Source organism: Phaenicophaeus curvirostris, chromosome 16 (assembly GCF_032191515.1).
Source record: "Phaenicophaeus curvirostris isolate KB17595 chromosome 16, BPBGC_Pcur_1.0, whole genome shotgun sequence".
Taxonomy (NCBI): domain Eukaryota; kingdom Metazoa; phylum Chordata; class Aves; order Cuculiformes; family Cuculidae; genus Phaenicophaeus; species Phaenicophaeus curvirostris.
This window is the reverse complement of record NC_091407.1, coordinates 14,895,208-14,907,915: the sequence shown is the minus strand read 5'-3', so window position 1 is coordinate 14,907,915 and position 12,708 is coordinate 14,895,208. Positions and strand designations below refer to the sequence as shown.

General features: G+C 48.5%; 1 protein-coding gene across 5 annotated transcripts in view; it reads right to left on the bottom strand.

Moving 5' to 3' along the window:
• CREBBP (CREB binding protein) overlaps positions 1-10,620 on the bottom strand; it is a 90,725-nt gene extending 80,105 nt beyond the window's left edge. For all 5 annotated transcript variants that reach the window (XM_069870023.1, XM_069870028.1, XM_069870024.1 and 2 more), the window contains exon 1: positions 10,122-10,620. In XM_069870023.1, the coding sequence (XP_069726124.1) occupies positions 10,122-10,206 (85 nt within the window). In that variant the 5' untranslated portion in view covers positions 10,207-10,620. The remainder of the gene's footprint in view (positions 1-10,121) is intronic.
• Between the last annotated feature and the right edge of the window lie 2,088 nt (positions 10,621-12,708).

Here is a 12,708-nt window from a genome sequence, read left to right as displayed (position 1 = left end):
GGCGTCTTCTTCCAATTCGAGACTTTTGCGTTCTTTAATCACCTATTTTCACACGGAGAAGATTAGACGGTAACTACACTTAAGAAGCATTCCCTCTCCTAATTTCAGTTCTACGAGCTCAAATGTCATGGTTTTCTGCCTTCCTGGACAACACTTTCAGCAACCAGAATTAAAAAAAAAAAAAAAAAAGTTGTTCTGCCTCCTTCCAAGCCTTCTCAGAAGGAAGGCAAACAAACAAACATGCCACATTTGCAGCCAGAATATTTTCACCTGCATGACTACTTGCAACTGTTATCAAGAGCTTCATTCTCAATACACACAGTCAATCAATTAACTTCTTTCGATGCCACTGTTTTTCTCCTTTTGCTTAGCCTGGAGAGATGACAAACCTTCTAAGGTATTTCTTTACATGATTTATGATCTCAAACACATCACACAGTGAGCAGGTGAGGAACTATCAAACTCAGTTTCACTTTTCTAGCATAATCTCCACTTGAAACATGATGGGGAGTTTTCCCCTCACAAACCTTGCCTGCCCATCCACGGCACAGACGTTGAAGTCATACTGCAGCCCCAGCACACAAGCAGTATTTTCACCCTGCGTCTTTCATGCCGACATAGCTGTTACATTTCAGTGAGCCCAATTTTGTTTTGTAAGGTTTCTTTCAATCACGCCAGACCCCAGCAGACAAAACCTGAACAGTTCAGAGCATCAGGCATTCCCTAAAATTCGATGTCAGGTAACTCAACTCAATAACCATACTGTTTGGTGTACTTAGCAATCGCCACAACCATTCCAACCTTCTTTTGAGGGTTGAAGATTTTATAATTGATTGTTTCACAAAAGACAATGAGCACGTTTAATGTTTTAGAGCAATTAAACATCATCTTTGTAGACAAAAAAAAAAATTTCCAGTGAGGAAACTTTATATTAGCATCTTAACCTAACAAGACAAACAGGAAGATCGTAAACTGATGCGCATCTGACTTTCAGGAGAGCAACATCACTTGTTCAGTTTTAACAACAAGCATAAGCAACAGCAATGAGAAACCCATCTGAGCTGAGAAGACCCTCAAGGCTGGGTGTAGGAGGGGCTGAGAGGGGAATGAGATCCATCAGTAGGCATCTGGACAAGTCCCTCTCAGTTATCATTTGCATAAGAAGAGATGTGGATATTGTATTATGTTTCTTCCTCCATGATCTTTTGAACTCCTTGTATTTGGGATGAGTAAGAAATACAGTTTGGTTTGCTTATTCGTAAGTCAAATATATCGATACACAGAAATGAACCTCAACTTTACACATTCCAGATACTTGCTTCTAGGAAACTCATCAAAATAACGATCACAGTGCTCGCTTCCTTAAGGACTAACAGTTGCTCAGGCTGGAAGGGACATCGGGAGGTCTGCAGCCCAGCCCCATAGCCTCTCTTCTCAAAGGTTAAGCGCTCCAGTCCCCTGATCTCCAAGGCAGCCTTTCACTAAACTCACCTCAGCCCCTCCATGGTCTTCCCAGTGGTGGAAGTGACCCTGACCACACCCTAATTGTCTGTAAGGTCTCTTTAACCTTTGTTGAAAATGGCCGTTACACTTGCCTTGTCTTGCTTTCCTGTAGCTGGGATTTTAGGAATAGGAGGATTGAGAAGGAGGCATCCAATCTACCAGGCTTCCTTTGCAATTTGTCTTCTGCCAAAGCATGATTCGCCATGAGATAAATACCATTCAGGGTACAGACATGCAACTAAGCAGTGACCCAGTTCCTAAAATCAATTAAATTAGATTCGTTTTGTGCATCCCAATAACCAAAAGAGACACTATCAGCTTAGAATCTAGTTAATCTTAAATTAAAGTAGCTTCAAGCTCCTAAAATCTCACCCAATCCATTTCTGTAAGACTTCAGCAACTAACTGACTTTTCAAAACTGAAGCTCATTACACAGAGCAAACCAATCAAGAAGCTGATGAAAAAGACTCTGCTCTCTTCTAACCCTGACTGCAATAGCACCGGTACCATTGATTCAGTTTCAGTAACGCTCCTGACCCCAGGCTGAACGCCAGCCATACAAGTCAGGATGGGGAAAACACATGTACCTATCTCCCCCATATCACATCTAAAACGTGTGGTACCAACTGCCTAATGCAGGAAAGACAGACTGTTCTGCCCCTGCTTCTTTCTCTCCTCCCTGAGCAGAGAACGGGACAAATCAAAGCCCTTCCCTGATTACATGGAGTTCAGTCCCTAGCCTCTCTTCCACTTGCACATTGGGTGTCACGATGTCGTAACCCCAAGTCTCTCCCTACTGCCCTTATCCAAAGTCTCCACTGCCTCTCTGTGCTCATAATGAAAGTACTATCTGTATGGAAAGTCCAGAAATGCCTAGGACACTTGCTTCTTTCACCAATAACCACTGTTTTCAGGTCTGCTTCTACTACCTTTCCATTAAAATAAACACATAATCACAGATTACTTGAATGTTCTACTATTACAAAGTGGTATATAACAGCACATGAAATGCACCTGGTACCAAAGTTAAAATACAGAAAGAAACATGAAAAGTGCATTCTGATACGAAGCTAGTCCCTCATCTCCTTCCCAGTGCCAGAGGGGAATAAAACAAAAATAACCTCCAAAACGTGTGGCAGAAGCAGCCTGAAAAGTGCTCACTTTGGTCTGTTCCTAGAAGCACTGGACAGCAAATCATGCAGTGACTTTGCTTTCCTCTGTCCCTACAGAGCCTCTCCCTAACTATTCTTCCTCTTGTTTCCCGAGGTGTCTTCACTATTTTTACACTAGTGCTCTTACAAGTAACTCTAAATTCTATCCAGCAGCGTCAACAACACAGATGCGACTACTGTTACACTGCCTGTGGCCATCAGGCTATGTACACTTACGGACCAACAGGCTTCAGCAATTTTCCTTGCTCTTAAGAGCAAAAAACTGAACTCGAGGAAGAAGAGGCATCCAACCTGCTCATGGACTGGGACCACCACACTGGTAACCTCAGACCACTCTGATGTAAAGACTCAACATTTTAGGGTTCCTGGAGCACATAAGCAGAAGTGAGATCTCCTCCTCACCCCATTACAAGTGCACACATCTTTTCTGTGGCCCTATTTAAGTTTGGGATGGCCCTTTAAGGCAAGCCAGTAATTACTAGTGGGCGCTCCCTTATGGTGGCATGAAATGCACAGTCTGTACCCAGAGTGTTTGCACGTGAACGCCTTTCACTTACCTCCACAACTCACAGACTCACTGTTTCACCTTAAGGCTGTGCCACCCTCACTGCATATGTGGAAAAAAATCAGCAGATAACATACACAGGTGTGAATTATCTTGACAAACAACTCCAACTGTGATATTCTCTGGACACAGACTTATTAAATACATAGGTCAACACAAGGTGGTTCAGATTTTTAATCATTCAGTTCTCCATCCTCCCACACTGACCAAGGGCATCACTGGGGAGAACACCATACTCAGTCCTGCCTTTTTTTTAGCTCTCTCTTCAGCTACCCAAGCCCTGCTCTGCGAGTCCCCACCTTTGTGGGTCTCCTGTGACCGAAGCCCAGAGCAGGCCGGCTGCACAGTGGCAATGACTGACGTGTGCTTGAGGTAATAGTATGAAATGAACACAAGAAGTGTGATGCAAGATTGCTAAGAAACAGGTGAGTTTTGTTTCTACTTTATGATGAATTGTAGCAGCAAAAGTTGTATTCCTGTTCTTTGGTTTAAAGCCACTTTTTCCTCCCCACTTCTGGTACAAAATTATAAGTGAAGGGTCCTTTATTGGCAACTCAGATCCAGCTGTGCAACAACATACAACACAAACCAAGCCAAACGTGCATAAGGAAGCAGCACCAGACATGCGCTTCAAACTAATGATTTTTATATATTTCACCTAAAAAACCTTCCAGCCATAACTGTCTGAATACAACACTCCAATGCCCTCACAAATCTATTTTACTTAAAAGCACTAATTCTCTGTGAGATGAGGTTGTTCTGAATCATTCTCATTAATTCTTTCCTTAAAGGAGTTTATGAACCTTGGGAAAAAAAATATCACAGCTACTACAAAGCAGATTTATACTCGGTACTTACTGAATTAAAGTCTCTTGGTAATTTCCACATTTTTTTGCTCCATTAGATGAAGCTACTCAGGGGATGACACAGAGCCTACGTCATCACCACCACCCACTAAAAGAGCTATCAAAGAATCAGCAATGGTAAAGCTGGGCAGCACGAGAAAAGCTCACGCTCTTCAGGTGTGACACAAGTGGCCAGCGGCTGGAATCTAATATTCCATTTTCCTTTTCACTCTGCAACAGAAAGCAGTCAGCCCCGATGTCTGCCCCAGAGGTGTCCAAGAGCAGCAACAAAATAACGTCTACCTGTGAGACTGGGGAGCACGTCACCTAGAAAGAGCGACTCATTCTGACAAAGCTGTCGTCCCAAGGAAGTTCCTGCAGCATTCAAGATGATCCTCAGAAGAAAGGGATTATTTTACAGACTTACGTATGTATAAATAAAAACATATACAAACACAGGCATGAAGTTATTCCAAATCAAAGATACTGTATTTATGAAATGTTCCAAATAAGAACCTTACTTCTCAAAGGTGGTGAATAAGAAAACAGGAAAAACAAGATGAAGTGAAGCTTTTGAAGAGTATGTGTTAATAAGATTCAGATTCTGAGTTATGATTGTGAATTACTGGTGTAATAGAAATTTCAGTTTTCTTTTGATTCATGCTACGGTTCTGCACAATACTTGATAGTATTTGCCGAGACATCTCTATTAAAGAGAGTTTTCCAAATAAAAGGTTTAGGTTCTCTCCGTACCTTAGGCATCTGAGGACACAGATGGAAAACATAACGTATGTTAAAAGGAAGATTCTACAAAGCAAAAATTCTTGAAAGTGTAAACCCAATCAGGATGGAAGTGTCAGATCTGTGAGCTCTCCCACATGCTTTTTCACTGTATAAGAACAAATTTTGTTTTTCTACTGCCCCTTCCAGCCCGATTTCACATTAACCTGCAGTATTTTGCTAACAAAGTGAGATTCATGCGCATGTTCTTCTCTATTAGCAGGTAACAACAGAGCACTGATAAAAACACGCAGCAAGAACGGATGGAATCTTTTTTCATGTGAAGTTGCAGATGTAGCAGCGAAACACGCATGTCGCTGTAGTAATAATTAAGGGCACTGGACTATGACTCCAAGGAACATTCAGCCAGAAAAGAACGTGAGTAATCTGCAACAGAAAACTGGGAATCATTTCACAGTCTCTCAAGAGATCTCTGGGGTACAACAGACTGACCCCCGAGCACAGCCATTATTCCTGGCTGCTCTTTTCCAGGAGCTCCATGCCCCAGCACAAGACAGCACTCAGGGTAGGAATCAATCCCAAGTACACACGCAATTAACACTCAAAGCGTGGATCTCACAAAAGGAAGGGGCACGATAGTAGGACTGTAAACTGCTACATAAAATCAGCCAGGCAGATCACCGGCTCACTTTTCAGCTCACACAGATGTTGGTGTCAAACTCCTCAGAAAAATCTATAAAAACCCCAAACAACAAGAAAGTAAACAACCACCTGCAATCAGCAACACTTCACGAATCGGTAAGAATTAGCTGCACTAGACTCTCAGTGAACCAGCCAACTTCTAATCTTACAGATCTCCTGTCCCAGATTACATCTGCAGGCACCAAGCAATGCAGGTCAGCCACTTAAGATACAGAAACCCCTTCAGCTTGTATCAAGCTTCACACAACTCAAAGTAAACATTTTTGCTTGGCATCATCAGCTCCCATCCACCACTGCACTCATACAGTAAGTCTTAAGAAACAATATAGCCATGAAATAGCACATCACATTTTTTTCCCATCCAGGCCAGCTACAGTGCAACTACCAGCAAAACAAAGGATGTTCCCATGAAACAGTTACAGCTACAATCACTCCTTCACCTACATCTTTCCAGAGGAAGCATTTCTTCCCAAAGTCTTCTCCTTACAAATCCAGATCTGTTCACTTAATGGAATTACCCTTTTTCTTATCCCAGGGAGCGATGAAGAAAGCACATACATAAAAGCGATTTTTCTGTCACAGTGCACAAACAATACTCAAGTTCTGCGCACATCATATAAAACCAGGAGCAGACCGAATAAACAGGCTTCTGTGAAACTGTTCAACGATGCAGGAATGAACCCCTCCAAAACACACATACTAATGCTTTCATGCACGCAAACAAAACCTGGTTCTGGATCATCAAGACGTCAGGCCATGTGAAGTTTCAGCTAAGTATGCGAACATAAGCTTAGAAAGCCTGCCTGCTGCTTCTTAAGCTACTTTGTTTTAAAGGCAGCCCCCCTCTTTAAAAACTAAAACCAAATCCACTGTAACACACCTATCTGATTTTTGGCAGGCGAGCGAAATCATATCAGGCTCTGCATCAACACAAACTCCCTCTGCGAAGTTCTGTAGCTCGCTGGATGTTAGCCAGAGATCTACTTCTCTCAGCACGTACAACGGCACGTGCGACAAGACTGGTTTTCCCCCCAGATTTAAAGTATAGGCACTGCGATGCTCACACACTGGGCCATAATCAGAAAAGAATCACTGGAGATCTCCACCTGCAGCACTTGCAGCAGCAGCTGTAATGCTTCATCTGTTTATACTCTGAAGTTGTAGAGGGAAAAAAAGCCAAAACACACACACACGAGAACGTATGAGGTGAAAATCCAGCTCTGGTGGACTTTTGAAGCAGTTTGTCCCACCTTCTTTCCAACTTCACCTACTGGAGGAATTCATTAACTCCCAAAGCTGTTAAGGACACCCTCTGCTCTTGCTCAAATCACGATTTTTCGTTTCGGTAACTAGTATAGCTCTGCAACAGCAGAAGGTTGCGGGGCCAGTAACAAACAGAGGTAGAGGCATTCCTGGCAATGCAGCACAGACAGCCGCTGAGCCACTTGCTGAACCACCCGAGGAACACCAGCTTGGAAAAGAGCAGCAGCAATCCCTGCGCAGAGTTCAGACCAAGACTGGCTTCAGAACGCTGCCAGCCTACCATATATTCTGCCGAAGGACTAATGCCAGCAACATACAAAACAATCACGACACTCCACGCTGAAATAATACCCTGCCATAACCAAAGTTACTGTAATTCTAGTTTTTGTACCAGTCACTTGTTTATTCTGCAGCACGCTAGATGAGAATGCCTCCTAACATTTACAGCACAGACAAATGCTTAGGTATGAAAAATACTGTGTACCTAATAAAGCAGTAATTAGACAAAAGCATTACTCCCACCTGGCTAGACAATGAAAAAATCTTTCCCATGGATATTTTACCATAGGAGTCAGCTTGTTTGACACCGCACAGCAACAGCAAGCTAAGTTAACAGCCACGAGTCTTGAATTTCCTTACTGATCTCAAGAGCAGTGGGGCAACAGCAAAACAGGGTGACTGTGAAACTTAACGACAGTCACTACGTATGTTTCTGCTATCTTTCCATCTCTACTCCTTTCTCTGAGACCTCACATTTGATTTGGCCGCTTAAGTTTAACAGGGAAGTTCGTATTTTCAGAATGTAAGCAGACCAACTTCAACCGGACAAACTTTGGTCCGGGAAGCTGAGGAGCTTTCTTTATCAGAAAGATTAAAGGCAGCTAAAATTTCCCCTGAAAGCATGAAGTGAAATATAAATAAGGGCGAGCAGTTGCTTTCTGCCAAATGTTCAGGCCTGCCACCAGACCCTTCGCCATTGCACTGCTCTGCTTGGTTACAAGCACTCGCAGGCTCGCAGCCTGACTGCTCAGCGATAGAACTGCACAGCCGGGCCTAGCGCAGCGTCTTTGAGAGCACGTCCCACTCATGCAAGCTGCGGCATCGAACAGCGCGGGTTTATGCCTGCAATCCCAATTCAGTTATCCGATACACAGCTTACTGCTAGCTCAGGGCACACACCTCAAACACATCCACCCAAACACCTCTGGTCACAGAGGCAACTTCGCAGGTTGCAGCACAACTTTTTCATTTAAGCCTCCATGCACAAGCACAGCCCGTTTTAGGTTCGGGAACAGTGTTTAACAGCAATCGCTACTCAAAACTATTTCTATTCACTGCTACAATGCACAGAAATGTTCAGCAACCTTTCAAAAAACAGCATTAGCTGCTGGCAACAAAACCTAGAAAGAGATTTTTGGTAAAAGCACTTCTAAGCGCACAAATGTTACCTGCACTCTCAAGCAGAGGTATTTTTCCCTGAAGAACACCAGGACGACAACAGAACGCCACGGACACACTCCTACTTGTTCAAAATACAACCTGGCGTTTGCCACCCCTGGTGACCAAAGGCCCCCTCTGTTGTGCCAAACTTTATGCAGATGCTGGAGTTTGCATATCTAGCACTGCACAGAGCTCACTGACACGCATCAGAACTTGCTGAACAGGACGTAATTATGACTGAAGCATTCCAGAACAGACCAAGGGAACTTCAAAAAAGGGGAAAAAAAAAAAAAAAGACAGACACCGCTTCAAACATCTTTCACTGGCCACCAGCGGAACCTAAAATGTGCAGGTGCAGAACTAAAGAAAAACTATGTCTTCCCTGAGTTACTGGGAGGCATTTCATAGCAACTTCCACACCAGCATTCCGTACGATATTCCGCTGCTTCCACGAAAGAGACTAATAGAGTTCCATCACAAGACCTCACCCAGATATTATCTGCCAATTCTTACTCTTAATATTATTTCTTTTTGGCACATTTCAGTTCTTTATGGGCCGAGAAGAAAAAGATACCATAAACCCCCCCCTCAAAGGACTGAAGTGTCTAAAGCTACGGCCAAACACAGATTAAGCAAACCAAAAAACCCCACAGAATTTATCAGTTCAATTATAGTAACAATTTTTCCAGTCTGCAAAAACACAGCAGGCATAGCATGATTAACTTAACTGTCCCTTCGACAAGATTCGTTAATCTCTGAAAACAGAAATGCAAGTACAACACACTTTGTGTCCCTCTCAAGCTACTGTTTCAGTGATTAAAACAGTTGGAATATTCTAAGACGCCAGGGCACGCACACATGCTCTAGTGCACACACGTGCGTATTTACAACAGGAACACACACTTGCTGGAAAGGAAAAATTTTCATGTGTTTTCTAACCCACAAACCTATTACAATCGGAAAAAAAAGCAGGCCAAAGACACTACTCGACACACAGACAACTCGCAGCAACTGCCAGCCTGCTGGACATTTCATCGCGCAAGCAGTCCCACAACTTAAATTATTATCAGCGAATTACGTGTTTTTTAAGGAAAAACGCTCAGAACAGTTCGAGCCGAGGTCACAGGCAAGATAAAAAAAGCAAAATATTAATGTGCTATTAGGGAGTTTTTATTCCGTGTTCTGCTGCGCAGACAGGCAGCAAGAAGCTGCCTGCACAGGGTTTGTAGTTGCAGGCGATACATGGGACTCCAGGAGCAGAGCCCCAACAGCAGGGTGGTCGGTGCTGGTGGGGTTCTCCCCCTTTCCTTCCTTACCTGTTCACCTGGGCACCTCCAGGACCCAAACTGAGGCGCATCTCTCGATCCTCATCCACCGCGAAAATCAAGCAGCGATGGAAGCAAAGGGGAAATTCAACTCAAGGGCCTTATGAAGCTCTCCTAGGCTCTATTTATAGCGGGCAACTTGGACTGGAGGAGGCTTCGGCGATACTCAACAATCCGGGCGGTTGCCCCCGACCCCCCGGAGTTGGGACACACACACACAACCGCTGTTGAAACCCACCGACCCCCTTCAAAGGGAAGGACCTTACGCGATCCCAAACAGCCTGAGCGGTTGCTCCCGCACCCCTCCCTTCAAATAGAGGGGGGTCAGGCGATTCCCTACAACCCGGGGCGGTCGCCAGCCACCCCCCTGTATCTCACCGGAGAGGGGAGATCTCTGTTGAAACCCACCGGCCCCTTTCAAGTGGAGGGGGCTAAGAAGAAAAAGCGACTTCCAGCCTGGGCGGTTGCCCCCCACCCCCCTCTCGGCGGGCGGCCGGGTACGGAGGGGAGGTGGGGAACAATCGCCGTTCAAACCCACCTCCCCGCTTCCCTTTCTCCCTCTTACCTGTGCTATCGCTGGCGGAGAATCCCGGCGAGTTGAGTTTGGCTCGCTTGGGGTTGGGCGGCCCGTCGAGTAAGTTCTCCGCCATGGCAGCCGGCGTTAAGGGCCGCGCACCGGTAACCGCTCGCGAGCCTGAACGGTGGAAGAGCGGAGGGGGTGAAGCTCGTTCTCTCTCTCTCTCTTTCTCCCCGTTCTTGTCACCGAGCAACAGCGCCGCTCAGCGCCCGCCCGGCGGGCCCCGCTCCCCCATGGCCGGGCCAGGGCCGCCGCCGCAGAGGCCGCAGGGGGAGGAGGAGGAGGAGGAGAGGAGGGTTCGGGGCGGGAGGTGGGCAAGGGCCCAGCGCCCCCTCCCTGCCGCCGGCCTCGCTCCTCCCGGCCCTCTCTTCGTGTCCGTCCCGGTGCCCGGATGGCGGCTCAGTCGGTGCCGGGGGGGAGCATCGCGGGCCCCTCCCCTCCGCGCCGGCAGAGGGGGGGGGCGCCCCGGTCCAACCGAGAAGAGGAGGAAGGGGGGGGGGGGAGAGGAAGAGGAGGGGGGGGGGGAAGAGGAGGAGGAAGGGGGGGGGGGAGGTAGGAAAGAAGGTAAAAAAAAAATTAAAAAATTAAAAAAAAAAATTTTAAAAATCGCCCCGAAAAGAAAGAAAAAAAAAAAATCGCAAACAGCCCCAAAACAATGAGGCGGCGTCGGCGTCTCGCGGCGGTGCCGGTGTCGGTGTCGGCGGCTCCGGGTCGGCTCTGCCCGCGGCCCCCGAGCCCCGCGGCGCCCGGCGCGGCGGCCCCGTGTGTGGGCGGGCGGCGCCGCTGCCCCGGCCGGGTCCCCGCTCCGCTCGCGCCGCGTTCGGGCTCCGCGACAAGATGGCGGCTGTTGATTCCTCAATTAAAAAAAAAAAAAAAAAAAAAAAGTTTTTTTTCTTTTTTTTTTTTTTTTTTTTTTTTTTTTTTCCCCTCTCTCTCTCTCTCCTCTCTCTCTCTCCTCCCTCCGCCTCTCGCTTCCACGGCCCCCGCTGGAGGCGGGGCGCAGGGGGATGGCGCTTTTGCCGTCACCGCGCAGCAGCTACGGCGCCGCCGCCGGCCCGGCCGCCGCCCCCGCGCGCCGGAAGGGACCGCGCCGGAAAGGCAGGGGCGGCCCGGGCCCCTCACCGTGTGCGCTCACCGTGTCCCCTCACAGGGTCCCCTCTCTCAGTACGTGTCCCCCTCACGGCTTCCACCCACGGTGTCTCCCTCCAAGGTGTCCCCCTCAGTGCCCCCCCTCACGATGTCCCCCTCTCACAGTGTCTCCCAACGGTGTCTCCCTCCAAAGTGTCCCCCTCAGTGTCCCCCCTCACGATGTCCCCCTCTGGCGTCTCCCCCCACGACGTCCCCCCGCACGGTGTCCCTCTCACGGTGCCCACTCTCAGTGTCCTGCCCCCTCAGTAGTCGTCGTCCCCCCCCCCAGTGTCCCTCCTCAGAGTCCTCTCACGGTGTCCCCCCTCTCACGATGTCTCCTCTCACGGTGTCCCCTCTCACAGCGTCCCCTCACAGTGACCCTCGCTCAGTGTCCCCCCCCTCACAGTGTCCCCCCACGGTGTCCCTTTCACGTTGCTTACTCTCAATGTCCAGCCCCCTCAGTGTCCCCCCTCACTGTCCCCCCAGTGTCCCCCCTCACGATGTCCACTCACAGTGTCCCCCCTCTCACAATGTCTCCTCTCACGGTGTCCCCTCTCATAGCGTCCCCTCACAGTGTCCCCTCTCTCAGCGTCCCCCCTCTCACAGTGTTCCCCCACGGTGTCCCCTTCCGTGTCCCCTTTAACAGTGTCCCCCCCACGGTGTCCCTCTCACGGTGGCCACTCTCAATGTCCTGTCCCCTCAGTGTGTCCCCTCTCAGTGTCCCCCCTCACATTCCCCCCACGGTGTCCCCCTCACCTCGCGGTCCCCCCCCACTGTCCCATCACGGTGTCCCCTTCAGTGTGTCCCCCCTCACTGTCCCCTCACAGTGTTCCCCCCCCAGTGTCCCCCCTTGCTGTCCCCCCACGGTGTCCCCCCTCACGATGTCCACTCACCGTGTCCCCTCTCGTAGCATCCACTCTCTCAGTGTCCCACACACAGTGTCCCCCCTCTCACAAAGTCTCCTCTCAGGGTGTCCCCTCTTATATCGTCCCTTCACAGTGTCCCCTCTCTCAGTGTTCCCCCTCGGTGTGTCCCCCCCACGGTGCCCCCCTCATGATGTCCCCTCACAGTGTCCTCTCTCTCAGTGTCCTCCTTCCAGTATCCCCCCTCACGGTGTCCCCTCTAACACTGTACCCCTCAGTGTCCCCTCAAGGTATCCCCTCATGGTGTCCCCCCTCAGTGTCCCCTCACAGTGTCCCCTCTCACAGTATCCCCCCTGACAGTGTCCCCTCACAGCATCCTCCCTCACAGTGTGCCCCTTCCGCCACCCTCCGCAGGATCATGTCTCAGTCCCACCATGGATGTCCCCTCTCACTGTCCCCCTCACAGCGTCCCCTCACAGCCACCCTCCACAGACTCATCTGTGCCCCACCATGGATATCCCCTCAAAGTGTCCCCTCACGGGGTCCCCTCACAGCGTCCCCTCACAGCCACTGTCCACAGGAAC